The 15880-nt window shown below is 36.6% G+C and overlaps 1 protein-coding gene across 2 annotated transcripts in view; it reads left to right on the top strand.

Annotated features, from left to right (window-relative positions):
• LOC125674575 (uncharacterized) overlaps nt 1–15880 on the top strand; it is a 57846-nt gene that overhangs the window by 1759 nt on the left and 40207 nt on the right. Inside the window, exons 2-4 of one of the 2 annotated variants that reach the window (XM_048911743.2) lie at nt 1937–2047; nt 9160–9210; nt 13025–13144. In XM_048911743.2, coding sequence (XP_048767700.2) covers nt 1986–2047; nt 9160–9210; nt 13025–13144 — 233 coding nt within the window. In that variant the 5' untranslated portion in view covers nt 1937–1985. The remainder of the gene's footprint in view (nt 1–1936; nt 2048–9159; nt 9211–13024; nt 13145–15880) is intronic. The other variant, XM_048911744.2, reaches the window with a different exon arrangement.

Below are 15880 nucleotides of genomic sequence, written 5' to 3'. Positions count from 1 at the left end.
TGGGCTTCGCCATTTTCGCCAATGGCGAATTTTTTTCAAGAATGGCGAAAAAAATTTGAAAGTGGCGAAAATCCCTTTTTGCAATAAATTGTATTTTTAATCCTTTGTCAGTGACACATTATCGCCTGTTTGTTTATGCAGTCAAAATCAACGCGTGTGACCGGAAATCTCGCGTCGCTCCAGTGCACACAGAGCTGGTCACAGCCTCAGGTAATTTATGGCTGCAAAAAAGTCGGTGATTATGTAATAAAGTACATCGGAGAGCTGTTTACCCTGGTGTGGTCAATTGTTTAACATTTAAAGTCGTATTCATTATCGTGTTATCATTTCCACATTAATGTCAATTCTTAACCAGAGAACCGACCGGTAATTAAATTGGCCGTATTATTGTGTATAATGTATATATGAATACATCAATTGTTTGTTTTTGCGGCCAAACTAGTTGATTACAAGATTTTAATGTGTTTGATTTTAGTTCGAATATTTCATAAACAATGCGGTCGGTCACCATTCATATGGACATAGCAATTTTAATAAATAATTTTCTTTGAAGTTCGGTGCGCAACAGTATAAAAATGCTAATCTCATAAGACTATGCACCCCATTCTATTTTGATACTAAACTTGTAGCTTCTGACCCTAGTCAGTCTAAAATTAAAAAAAATATCCATGTTTGGCTTTACAGTCAACCCCACCTGCTAAAACATCTGATTCTGTCCAAATTGCAAAATCTTCCATACAAAAACGGAAATTTAATAGGGAATGGTTGAGATACGACTCTAAATTGGGCTTGATGTTTTGTGACATCTGCATTTCGGTCAATGTACACAATGTTTTCACTGAGGGGTGTAGCATGATGAAGCTTTATTTTTATATGATTTATTATCTGAATTTTGATTTCCATAATAGAATTTATCGAACAAATCAACTTCTTATTATTTCAGAAAGAAATGTTTAGGTATGGTAGCTGGATATGATTAAGTAATGTAACTGATTAAAAATGCTAAAATAAGTGTAATGAATAAAATAATATATAATATGATGGTAATAATTGTAAAGCATGTGATTATTTGTGCCGCGCCACTCCCCGAAAAAGTGGCGAAAGGGAATTCTGGTCCAGTGGGAGCACTGCCCCCCCCCCCCCCCCCCCCCCCCCCGATTCTCTGTTGTTGGGTGCTCTACCTACAGAGCTATTCCAGACACTGGCAATCGAACCTGGTCTGGTCTGTTGCATTTTCTCCCTTCCGGTTACATTCGGTGCTGTTGACTACCTACCCCTGGACTCGAAGGTGAAGGTCTGGGGTGCATGTCTTTGGGGGCAAAAACAATTCAAAGAGGGAGGAACGTAGTGGTCACAGGGGTTCAATCACCAGTTGGTAGAGCACATGACTAGATATTCAGAGGGCTTGGGTTTGAATTCCGGCCTGGTCCATTGCATTTTCTCCCTTCCTGTTACATACAAGGTCACTGTGTGCTACTGAGAGCTTTCAGCCTGCATGTCTGAACATTTTAATCTTCATTGATCATTATCATCATTGTTGTACATATTGCTATGTATTTAGCATAGCATGGAGAGGACGTTGATGGACTCGTCACTGACAGAGTCGGCTGCCCAATCCTTTTCTATATATGGAATAAGATATTTATAAATTCAATGTATACATGGTATATAGCAAAACAAAGTAACATCCCCTCTTGAATTTTGTTTTACTTCTTAAGTAGACCGGATGTCACTATTTAAAGGAATTTCGGTGTTTATAGAGTTCAGTATATCTCCTAGTTTCTGATGTTCATCTTAAACAAGGAAGGAAAGACCAACTCTAGATACCATATACATGTACAAACTAAATTGAATGGACAGTTTCCATTAGATTTTCAAGAGGCAGTTTTTAAAATTGTTGACTGCAAAGTCTTAATTTTTTTTTTTACTGTCTCAGGAACAGATTTGCTTTTGTCTAATTGAGGATTGCCCAGGCAGATTGAGGAATGGGCAATAAACAAGGGAAGCCAAAAGATAAGCCTATGAGGAGAGGGTCTAAGAGGCCTGGGTAAGTCATTGGTTTTGTTCACTGCACAGTTTGTAAATGATTTGTTTTAGTTAGTCAGTTAGGTATTACAGACAAGTTTTAGAATTCTGTTTAAGAGAATTGTCAGTTTGTTGTTTTATAATGTTTCATGTGCGATAAACTTTTAACATTTTTTCCAACCTTTTTTATTTTCTTTTTAGCTCACCTGAGCCGAAGGCTCTTCTGATCAAAATTTGTGCGTTGTCTGTCGTCATCGGCAGCGTCGTAAACTTTTCACATTTTCATCTTCTTCTCAAGAACCACTGGGCCAATTTCAACCAAACTTGCCACAAAGCATCCTTGGGTGAAGGGCTTTCAAGTTTGTTCAAATGAAGGGCTATGTCCCTTTCAAAGGGGAGATAATCACAAAAATGCAAAAGTAGTATGGGATCATTTAAAAATCTTCTTCTCAAGAACCACTGGGCCAGAAAAGCTGAAATTTTTATGAAAGCTTCCTGACATAATGCAGATTTAAGTTTGTTCAAACCATGGCCCCCGGGGGATTGGAAGGGGCCACAATAGGGGATCAAAGTTTTACATACTAATATATAGGATAAATCTTTAAAAATCTTCTTCTCAAGAACCACTGAGCCAGAAAAGCTGAGATTTACATGAAAGCTTCCTGACATAATGCAGATTCAATTTTGTTCAAATCATGGCCCCCGGGGGTTGGATGGGGCCATAATAGGGGATCAAAGGTTTACATACTAATATATAGGAACAAATCTTTAAAAATCTTCTTCTCAAGAACCACTGAGCCAGAAAAGCTGAAATTTACATGAAAGCTTCCTGATATAGTGCAGATTCAATTTGTTCAAATCATGGCCCCTGGGGGTTGGATGGGGCCACAATAGGGAGTCAAAGTTTTACATGCAAATATATAGGAAAAATCTTTAAAAATCTTCTTAAGAACCACTGGGCCAGAAAAGCTGAAATTTACATGAAAGCTTCCTTATATAGTGCAGATTCAAGTTTTTCAAATCATGACCCCCAGGGGTTGGATGGGGCCACAATAGGGGATCAAAGTTTTACATACTAATATATAGGATAAATCCTTAAAAATCTTCTTCTCAAGAACCACAGAGCCAGAAAAGCTGAGATTTACATGAAAGCTTCCTGACATAATGCAGATTCAAGTTTGTTCAAATCATGGCCCCCGGGGTTGGATGGGGCCACAATAGGAGATCAAAGTTTTACATACAAATATATAAGGAAAATCTTTAAAAATCTTCTTCTCAAGAACCACTGAGCCAGAAAAGCTGATATTTACATGAAAGCTTTCTGACATATTTCAGATTTCAGTTTGTTAAAATCATGGCCCCCAGGGGAGGATGGGGTCACAAGGGGGGATCAAAGGTTTGCATACAAATATATAGGGAAAATCTTTAGATATGAGCCAAGTGACTCAGGTGAGCGATGTGGTCCTTGAGCCTCTTGTTGAGATCCACTGTGCATGCTTGGTTAAGGGTGAAGCAGATATTATTAGCTTCAATATTAGGACTGTTGTGAGGTTGTCAATCCCCAACATGGGATGATAAAATGAGGGAGTATAATCCTATTATAGATGAAAATATGAATTACAGAGTAGACATGACATGAGTTATAAAAATATATCCCTGATTTTGTAAAGACCCAATTTTAAGTCAACACCCCCAAATTTTACCTGTATGATGATCAATGGTAGGCAGCCTGTCAATCAAACTTTTAAAGACCCAAATAAAATACCATAGGGTTTCTTCATGGATCACTGGATGTGGGCAGAGCTCATCTATTGGTCATTGTTATTTACCTGGAATTTACCTGACCAAGAGATCAGGGTGCTGTACATACTTTTGATGTACACAGGAAGGGTCTCAGGTCTGTCTGCAGTGTTTCTGTGGTCATAGTGTTTGTATAATGGTTGTACCCCTATGGCTAGATGACACACAGTATACACCACCCCTCTTTCTCTACAACCATTATACCATCACTATGACCACAGAAACTCTGCAGACAGCCCTGAGACATGTCCTGTGTATGTAAAAACTATATACAACACCCTGTTCTCTTGGTCATGTAAATTCCAGGTAAATAACAATGACCATAGATGAGCTTGGCCCACATCCAGTGATCCGTGAAGAAACCATATTGTATTTTTGGGGGTCTTTAAATGATTCAACAATAGCCATTTGGGTCCTGAAATTTAAACATTCTGTGATTTCCATGAAATGGAGTAATTTTCATGTTGAAATAAGAAATTAGAGAGTTGTATTCCACTTCTGAAATATGGCATCATAAAGTCTGTAACTATAGTTATGCATTTTTCTTTGAAAATTATAAAAACCTCATCATGTGTGCTCATTGTGATTGTTTGAATGTTTTATGTCCTGTCAGGAATTTTTCACTTATATTGAGATGTCACCACCTATAGGTGAAGTACCACAAATTTAGACCTATATATTTAGCGTTCAGGGCCGTAGCACTGTGATAGTGTGTACAGATATTCTTCTGTTCCGTGTGTTGTAACTTGTATGTGTGTGATAGTGTGTACAGATATTCTTTTGTTCCGTGTGTTATAACTTGTGTGTGTGTGATAGTGTGTACTGATATTCTTCTGTTCCGTGTGTTATAACTTGTATGTGTGTGATAGTGTGTACAGATATTCTTTTGTTCCGTGTGTTATAACTTGTATGTGTGTGATAGTGTGTACAGATATTCTTCTGTTCCGTGTGTTATAACTTGTATGTGTGTGATAGTGTGTACAGATATTCTTCTGTTTGTTGTAACTTGTATGTGTGTGATAGACTGTACAGATATTATTCTGTTCCGTGTGTTATAACTTGTATGTGTGTGATGGTGTGTACAGATATTCTTCTGTTCCGTGTGTTATAACTTGTATGTTTGTGATAGTGTGTACAGATATTCTTTTGTTCCGTGTGTTATAACTTGTATGTGTGTGATAGTATGTACAAATATTCTTCTGTTCCGTGTGTTATAACTTGTATGTGTGTGATAGTGTGTACAGATATTGTTCTGTTCCGTGTGTTATAACTTGTATGTGTGTGATAGTGTGTACAGATATTCTTCTGTTCCGTGTGTTATAACTTGTATGTGCATGATAGTGTGTACAGATATTCTACTGTTCCATGTGTTATAACTTGTATGTGTGTGATAGTGTGTACAGATATTGTTCTGTTCTGTGTTATAACTTGTATGTGTGTGATAGTGTGTACAGATATTCTCAGGGTTGCAAATAATTTTAAAAATCCAGGGGCCATGTGGGCTCCTAACTTAACAAGTTTTACTAGCCCACATTGATATTTTGGGGCCCACATTTTCAATGAAATGTGGAAAGCAATAACAAAGAAGAAAAAAAACTTTTTACATGATGTTTTAATTTAATTGAACTCAGTTTCCAATTCCTGCAATCTCTCAAATACTCTCTCTTCATCCTCACTATCAATGTCATACTCACTTTCAGTCTCACTCTCATTCCCAATTTCACTCCTAGACTCTCCTTCCATCTCTATTTGTTCATCTATATTACTCTCTGTCTCAATAACATCATCTCTCTCAGACTCTGATTCCTCTCCAACACTCAAAGGGACACTCTTTTTCCTTCTTTCTGTCAATCTTCTATTCTTTGTCAAAAGAAACTGTGTTATGGCATTATTTGGATCAAATGATGTAATGTCATCTGACAAAAACTTAATAGCAAGGATGTTGTTTAAGGAATTTTGCCCTAATCTATTTCTCAAGTCTGACTTGACAATTTTGAGCTGAGAGAAACCCCTTTCAGCTTGAGCACTTGAAGGAGAAAATGTTAATATCAGGTCCACAATGGCTAATATGTTGGGAAACTGCTGCTTGTACTTCTATCCAAGGAATTCCCAGTCAGGAGAATTCTTTAAATCACTACAAAAGTATAATAAAGTTTAAATTGAAAGTACATGCCAAAAATTGGTAGGCAAGATTGTTGCTAGTCAACATTTTTGAAATACTTTTCATTCACAGCTTTCTTTAACATGGTCCATTCCATTTCTGCCTGCTCTACATTGACCTCTGCAGAATTCAGTGTACCTCCAAATTTCTCTAATATGAGGTGGAGTTCATTGTCACCAAAATCTGAATTTTTAAAAGTAAATTATAGTTGCATGTAAGTCTAAAACAGAATTACCTATATTGCATACTAAAAAGGTTTTCTTTTGGTATCTCAACCCATGTGAAAATATCAGTTTGTCTCAAATAGTTGCTAAAATACTTACAATCAAATATTCAATTGTGACCATGTAATTACTTTGACAAAGTTGGAACTAGAAAAAAAGAACTTTTCATGTAAGTAGTAACACAACAAATTCAAAAAAATAAAAACAAATTAGTACAAAAGGAAAACAAATAAAAATCAATCTCTGAGGTTCCAATTTCTTTTTTATTTTCAATTAAACAGTACCTTTTAGTAACTCCAAGTCTTCTGGCCAAGCTTTTAAGTCTGCAATCTTTGTTGCATTCACAACAGTTACATCTTGACAGAAGTCTGAGAATCTCTTTGATACAGCAAGAGTAACTTCATCCAACACAGATTGCTTGGCAAACTTGAATATTCTCTCTTTAGTCAATTGGATACCATGGTAGGAGTCTTTGCCTTCAAGTTTTCTTAAAAATGGCCCATCACTACAACCAAAACAAATTCATCAATTATGAAGAATCAATTATGAAACACAGAAGTCACACCAACATTTAAAAAAATTCTAACTAAATTACCTTGATTTCAATTTCTTAACAGCCTCTAATGTACATTCAATTGCTTGATGCTGATTTGCCAGAACAGCCTTTTCTTCTTGAAGCATGACGGAGACGTATTTCAATGGAGAGAGGACATCAACCATGAACAGGAGGAATGAAACTATATCCCTGGATTTCAGCATTGCCAGGAAGCCTCTTGCCTTTGATTTGGAATCAGTTGAAACTCTTTCTCTAGTCTCTACAAGTTTAATTAAAATGTAAAAAAAATCAATATGTTCAAATTGAATTAACAAGATACTGCTTTTTATATTGTCATAATTATGTAATGAAATATACAAAAGTTACCTGTTCCATGTGGCCCACAATAAACTTGTAGGAAGTTAAGACATTTGTTACTGCTAACAACTGATGGCCCACCCAGCGAGTACCATCTGTTCTTGTTGGTATCAACAACTTTTCACCATCCTGTTTTAAAGCTTGGTATGTGTTACGCAGCATTGCCATGTTAAGTGCACTGTTGTGATAGAAGTAGAACAATCCCTTCAGAAGGGTACCAACTACCTTTTGGTACAATGGAATCTTTTTCAAGACATCTTTCAATGAAAGTTCTAAATGATGTGCCATACAGTGTATTACAATGATATCTGGCTGCTGATTTTTCAGAAGAGCACCAACTCCACCTTTCTTCCCAGTATTGACACTCGCCCCATCATATGATAATGCAACTAACTTTGATGTAAAGTCATTCCACTGTATTTTAAGGTTTTCTTGTACAATAATTTGCAAACCTTTCACAATATTTTCTGCATTAGCTTTATCTGTAGCATGAACACCTACAAAATGTACATTAACAACTCCTGAGGTACAAGACCTGATGAACCACATCTCTTGTTCCTTTATACTAGAATCTGTTGACCCATCCCCTATGACACAGATGAATTTGGCTTTACTTATGGTAGTCGATACCTTTTGGAATTCTGTTTCAGAAATAGCTTGCACGAATTGCTTAGAAGATTCTCTGTTCCTGCATGTAGGTGGTGCCCAATTGAATTCCCTTTTTCTCATCCAAATCATTATGCCACATAAAGTCTGAAATTGGCCGATTCTTTAAAACAAGAGCATGACATGTTCTAAACATTTTTCCTAGTTTTTCTGTGTTACATTTATTTAATGTAACCAAAATGTTTGCTGCCTCTGATTTCTGAACCGGTTTCTGCAACTGTTCTTCAATTTCTTTTGATCTAACATGCATTTTTGATTCTTCGTGTTTCACAATTGCGTCTATTTTATAAGATTGACAACCCTTAATAAAACTTGATTTAGGATCACTACTATGACAATGTTTACTGCACCATTTACATATCATACCTGCTTCGGTATTGAGCAGCCATGTTCTATTCTCTGTCCATTTTGCACTAAAATTTCTTGCTCTTTTCCTGTCATACTCAACGAAGTACTCCTTGCGGTCTGCTTTTCTTTTTTCTACTGGGTTAGGTACCCCCTGTATAAATTTCCACATCGTGAATCTAATCGCGCGTCTTCTTATGACGTTGATCCAATGAACAGTCTGTCTCTAGAAAACATTTTATCGGTAGCAAATAGTGAAAACGAAAGTGCATTTAAAAGTAGAGTCAAACCCCGGTCGGGTTCCGGAAAAGTCCGACAAAATTTTTACTCGCCATGTGGGCGATAAGATCCTTAAGATTTTGTCGCCCACAGATAAAATTACTCGCATTTGCGAGTGGGCGAGTGGTTATTTGCAACCCTGATTCTTCTGTTCCGTGTGTTGTAACTTGTATGTGTGTGTGATAGTGTGTACAGATATTCTTCCGTTCCGTGTGTTATAACTTGTATGTGTGTGATAGTGTGTACAGATATTGTTCTGTTCCGTGTGTTATAACTTGTATGTGTGTGATAGTGTGTACAGATATTCTTCTGTTCTGTGTGTTATAACTTGTATGTGTGTGATAGTGTGTACAGATATTCTACTGTTCCGTGTGTTATAACTTGTATGTGTGTGATAGTGTGTACAGATATTCTTCCGTTCCGTGTGTTATAACTTGCATGTGTGTGATAGTGTGTACAGATATTGTTCTGTTCTGTGTGTTATAACTTGTATGTGTGTGATAGTGTGTACAGATATTCTTCTGTTCCGTGTGTTATAACTTGTATGTGTGTGATAGTGTGTACAGATATTGTTCTGTTCCGTGTGTTATAACTTGTATGTGTGTGATAGACTGTACAGATATTCTTCTGTTCCGTGTGTTATAACTTGTTTGTGTGTGATAGTGTGTACAGATATTCTTCTGTTCCGTATGTTATAACTTAATGTGTGTGATAGTGTGTGCATAATTCTTTTTATTTTTTCGCAGTCACTCCAGGAATCCATCAAATGATGAGAGTAACTTGGATACCTCAGCTAGGTAGGACATTTATAACAGGCATTATATTATATTCATTTATATTGTAAATTTAACTACCATATATATAGAGAGAATATTAAATACTAGAAGCCATATCATATGTCATGTCAGTCAGAGGTGTCCCATATCAGCCGAGGGCTGGGAATTCCGATGGAAATGAAAGTAGAATGTAAATTTTTTTTAAAATGAACTGCAATATTACTTCACGCCGGTATAACTACAATATTACTTCACGTCGGTATAACTACAATATTACTTCACGCCGGTATAACTGCAATATTACTTCACGTCGGTATAACTACAACATTACTTCACGCCAGTATAACTACAATATTACTTCACGCCGGTATAACTGCAATATTACTTCACGTCGGTATAACTACAATATTACTTCACGCCGGTATAACTGCAATATTACTTCACGTCGGTATAACTACAACATTACTTCACGCCAGTATAACTACAATATTACTTCACGCCGGTATAACTGCAATATTACTTCACGTCGGTATAACTACAACATTACTTCACGCCGGTATAACTACAATATCACTTCACGCCGGTATAACTGCAATATTACTTCACGCCGGTATAACTACAATATCACTTCATGCCGGTATAACTACAACATCACTTCACGCCGGTATAACTACAATATCACTTCACTCCGGTATAACTACAATATTACTTCACGCCGGTATAACTACAGTATTACTTCACGCCGGTATAACTACAATATTACTTCACGCCGGTATAACTACAATATCACTTCATGCCGGTATAACTACAATATCACTTCACTCCGGTATAACTACAATATTACTTCACGCCGGTATAACTACAATATCACTTCACGCCGGTATAACTGCAACATTACTTCACGCCGGTATAACTACAATATCACTTCACGCCGGTATAACTACAATATTACTCAGGGACTGACACTAACGGCTGTCCGATTGTCCGGGACAACTTAAAACGGTGGTCGGACAACTAAGTTCTGTAGTTTACCTGTCCGATGGGACAACCAAAAATAAATGAAGGGTATCCGTGAAATTTTAATAAATTCTACGTGAAAAGAGTCCTTAAAGTTTTTGAAGTACATCTCGTCGATAGAAATAATCTGATAATCAATATGGCGTTTTTCTGGTTTTCCCTGATCTAAATTTAGATTGTTCATTAATATCGACCAATCAGCTTCACGGTGTATTTTAATCGCGCCAATCAGATGTCTCTATTGTCGCGTGATTCTTGGAAGTGAACAAACAGATATAGAACACTTTTTCCGAAGTTAAAATTGAATAATTTTTACGAAAAACATGTCCAAAATGAAAAATTATCAATAGGTTATCAAATAATAATTTATTAAAAAGAATTTAAGGGGAATATTCTCTGATTATTTGATCCATTATAGTCTTAAATAAAACATATTACGACGTAAGAAATGACATGTCAGCTTGATGCCAGAAATGAGTGTCATTCAGATCGGGCATCATTTCTACATCATTTTTTTTGTTGGTCAGTTTCGGACAAGTACATTTTCCATTCGGACAACCTAAATTTCATGTTAACTTGTCTGAAGGGACAGGTTGGTATTAAAATTAGTGTCAGTCCCTGTTACTTCACGCCGGTATAACTACAATATTACTTCACACCGGTATAACTACAATATTACTTCACGCCGGTATAACTACAATACATGTATTACTTCACGCTGGTATAACTACAATATCACTTCACGCCGGTATAACTACAATATGACTTCATGACGGTATAACTACAATATTACTTCACGCCGGTATAACTACAATATTACTTCACGCCGGTATAACTACAATATTACTTCACGCTGGTATAACTACAATACATGTATTACTTCATGCCGGTATAACTACAATATTATTTCACGCCGGTATAACTACAATATCACTTCATGCCGGTATAACTACAGTATTACTTCACGCCGGTATAACTACAATATTACTTCACGCCGGTATAACTACAATATCACTTCACGCCGGTATAACTACAATCACTTCACGCCGGTATAACTACAGTATTACTTCACGCCGGTATAACTACAACATTACTTCATGCTGGTATAACTACAATATCACTTCACGCCGGTATAACTACAATATCACTTCACGCCGGTATAACTACAATCACTTCACGCCGGTATAACTACAGTATTACTTCACGCCGGTATAACTACAACATTACTTCATGCTGGTATAACTACAATATTACTTCACGCTGGTATAACTACAATATCACTTCATGCCGGTATAACTACAATATCACTTCACGCCAGTATAACTACAACATGACTTCACGCCGGTATAACTACAATATCACTTCACGCCGGTATAACTACAACATGACTTCACGCCGGTATAACTACAATATCACTTCACGCCGGTATAACTACAATATTACTTCACGCCGGTATAATTACAATATTACTTCACGTCGACATACTTTTCATGAAGCGCTGAGATATTCCTTGAAGTATACCGGCGTGAAGTAATATTGTAGTTATACCGGCGTGAAGTGATATTGTAGTTTTACCGGCGTGAAGTGATATTGTAGTTATACCGGCGTGAAGTGTCACAGTTCAATGAGTTCATGCCCTCGTGTATTTTCAAAAATGATAAGTTATGTCTTAAAACTCTTCTGTATATATATAGCTATATGTAATCATGTACTTTAAACTTCTGTATGTATAGCTGCTAGTAGTTGGTATACAATCATATGTACGTTATAGAACTCTTCTGTATCATTATAATCACCTGAACCAAGTGAGCTTTTCTGCCAAACATTTTCATCTGCCGTCATTGTTATTATTATAATTTTTATTAATAACATTTTCAACTTTTCTAGAACCCTTTGGCCGATTGCAACCAAACTTGCATGTAGGTAAAGGGATCTTCCAACGAAGTGAAGGTCGGGCCATTTTGTTCAATTGAGGGACTGTAAACTATTTTCCAAGGGGTGGAAATCAGAAAATAATTAATACAGATTAGGATGTTTGAAAAAAAAATCTTAATTTCAAGAAATTTCAAGAACCACTTTTCCAATAAGCTCCAATTTATTAATGAAATGAAGAATTAAATTTGTTCAAATTATGGTGCATGTGTTGAGGGAATGGGTCAAACTTGAGATGTAAATCTGTACATAATAACATAAAACAATCTTTATAATTTTGTCAAGAAGAACTAAGCTATAATTTCATCAATTAAATATGCAATTATTGTAATGTCAGGATTATAGAAATAATCACAAATTTTATTCACTGGTCACTTAGGCTATCAACTTGATTTTTACTGGTCAATCGGTAACTTTATAACACTCCCTTTGGAATAGTGAATATGAAAACGCCTAGCTCAAATTCCATATTCAATGAAGGTGAAACATTTCTATGATTGGGCCTATTGCAATGACTTGTATGATGCTTGTTTCTTCAATTTATGGAGGGGCCTCCGTGGCCGAGTGGTTAGAGCATCGCGCTCAAAATCACACGACCTGTCACCTCTGTCAGTGCGGGTTCGAATCCCGCTCGCACCGGTAAGTGAGAAAGTTTCCCAGTTTACTTTCGGAAGGTCGGTGGTCTCTTCCCAGATTTCCCAGGTACATTGTATCTGGGTTCTCTCTTCCACCAATAAAAATTGGGCGCCACCATATAACTGAAAAATACTTGAGTGTGGTGGAAAACAGCAAAACAATCAATTTATGGAGGACTGAATTTCAATGGTACAGTTTCATTGTATCATCTCTACATAGAGATGATGATTTCACACATTGGTATTTTTAGGGAAGTGGTTTGCACTCCATCTAGATCTGATAGCAGAACCAGTTCTGAAGCCTGTACATCGTCTCGTCAGGAACATGCGTCTTTATCATTATTAATCCAATCAGGGGACTTGTCCAGACAGTAAGTACATCTTAGAAAACTTTGTGAGACAGTGAGCCAGCTAACAATTCTAACCGGGAACTTTTTGAGATGGTAAGTCCATTTCTATTTGTATTGATCCAGACATCTTCGCTAGCCAAGAGTTTATGGGGAGCAAAGTGAACGACAACCCTTGGCTAGCGAAGATGTGATCCAGATAAAAAGACAACTTTCTGAGAGGGTAAGCCTATCAGACCTATCCATATTTGTATTCACTCACTGAACAGAGATCTTTATAAAACCGTTTGTCTATCTCTATACATATCCATCAACACAGAAGGAGTGAGTATTTGAGATGGGAAATCAATCTTCGAATTCACAGTATTTAGAAATGTTTTTGTTCATATGTACAGAAATCATTACGTTCACTTGTACAGAAATTTTGGGGAAGTTTCTAGTAGATCTATACCAGTCCCCAGAAGCATGCGACTGTGCATGAACAGTTATTTCCCTTGCCTTCGCTAAGTGGAATGTAAACACACCGCCATTTGCATTTTCGCCTCGGATGCTGAGCAATGAAAATCGTGCGATAAAAATAAAAGCCCAACAGCGTTTGAGTATACTAAGTGGGGGCTTGGAGGCGGCAGCCCCTGACACGTGAAATATAATTTAAAATTTTCTTACCTTTCAACATAAAATCATCTAAGCTGTTAATTGTTTACATTAATCAGATCGAGGGGTTGAAGAAATAGTCGTTGTTTGGCAATCAAGGGTTCTTTTGGCTTTGATGAAGTAAGGTTGGGTACCAGTATCGAGGGTTCATATATAGATTTAATGAGTTCTAGAAATTTAAGGAATGGATCTTGGCAGTCTGTAAGATATTTTTTTCGGATGCAGTACTGTCTAAAATAAGTATCGTACAGAGATTTAACTGTGCCACTGACCGGTAAAGACTTTTTTAATGCACGCCAAGCAGATTCTATAGTATTGGTGTGTGCCCCTGTATCGGGATCTACAAACTTTACAGAATGATTAATATTACTTTTAAATGTTCGAACCCTTCTTTATCAAGAATATCATAAGCTTTCCAGAAACCGCTAATTATAGTTGTACTGGGCTGTATGTTGGCTTTTATTATTTCAAGCAGAGTTTCTCGTGTTCAATCTACCACTTGTAAAAAAGCACCTTTTTGTCTCCCTTTCAATCCCACTAAAAACCCAGACACCGTCAACTTTCTGTCCCTTGTGAAATTTTCTTTTACCAAATTTACTTTTGTCAATTTCAACAAATTTTTCCACTCCTTCTATTTTTTTTTGAATTCTTCTCTTAAATATGCATGCACTTCTCTGGAATAATTATACCAATCAACAACAGTTTGACTTGCAATTTCAAGTTCGTGTCTCACGAAACTTTCACTAGCTTTGTATACCCAGAAATATGTTATTAACAGTGTTTATTTGTGCTTTTCGAACCAGCTACCAGTCCTGATGGAATTTTTGTTGTTGCAGGTTTTGTTAGAACATCTCCATACAAATCCGTCGCTTGAATATGACGAATCCTTTCTTAATCCAAATTTCCTGTTGTCACAGCTGCCACAGATTTTGTCGTCGAAATTTATCAAAACGGATAATCCTATTAACCATTGAATCAGCTCTCTTACTTCAGCACAAATCATTAAAATTTCTTTCAGTTTTAGGGGCATTTCATTGCAAATCAGCTGTTCAGTTTGTTTACATCAACACTAGGGACGTCGTATCATACAAATATTCATGAGAATTACGTATACAAAGCGCACGTGACGATTTTGCTCAACAACGGATTCCATTTATTTTACGACAAAAAATGTATGTCTTCTTGCATTATTTTTCATTTCTGATTTTAAAAACTGATTTTTTAAAAAATAACAGTATTTTAAACTTCATTTTTAACAAAGAATTCGAATTTGGGCTTATTTTTGTGATTTTTTTCCGTTTTAGCAATTTTACTGATCGCTGACGCGGTCGTACATAATTATACTAAACCGTCTTCCGCGGCACACATTCTAGCGCCATATTTTGGGGACCGGTATACTAGAAGTGTTCCAAATTTTGTAACCTTTATTTGTATGTGTACAGACAATTGTTAAGACAATAGCTGCGCTGTGCTTTCACAGGGTTCCACATTTTCAGTTTGATGATGTGGGAACTCTCTAGGAATCATTTTGTCTGTGCATCCCTCAGTCTCTCTGTTCATCTGTATGATTTGAGACTGAAAAACTTTTAAAAAATTGCTGTCTCTCTGTCTGTGTGCATCCGTCCGTCCTCTGTCACAAAATCTTGTGAATGATCTTATTCCTGTATGGCTTATCTGATAGACTTGAAACTTTGCAGGGACTGACACTAACGGCTGTCCGATTGTCCGGGACAACTTAAAACGGTCGTCGGACAACTAAGTTCTGTAGTTTACCTGTCCGATGGGACAACCAAAAATAAATGAAGGGTATCCGTGAAATTTTAATAAATTCTACGTGAAAAGAGTCCTTAAAGTTTTTGAAGTACATCTCGTCGATAGAAATAATCTGATAATCAATATGGCGTTTTTCTGGTTTTCCCTAATCTAAATTTAGATTGTTCATTAATATCGACCAATCAGCTTCACGGTGTATTTTAATCGTGCCAATCAGATGTCTCTATTGTCGCGTGATTCTTGGAAGTGAACATGGTGGAGGTGGAGGAAGACCAGCTTCTGAACTTTTTGTTAAATGTTTAACTTTACATAAAATTTGCAAAAGCTATAATG

This window comes from Ostrea edulis, chromosome 3, assembly GCF_947568905.1.
Source record: "Ostrea edulis chromosome 3, xbOstEdul1.1, whole genome shotgun sequence".
NCBI classification, from domain to species: domain Eukaryota; kingdom Metazoa; phylum Mollusca; class Bivalvia; order Ostreida; family Ostreidae; genus Ostrea; species Ostrea edulis.
The sequence above is the reverse complement of the archived record's forward strand: the minus strand, read 5'-3'. Positions and strand labels throughout refer to the sequence as shown.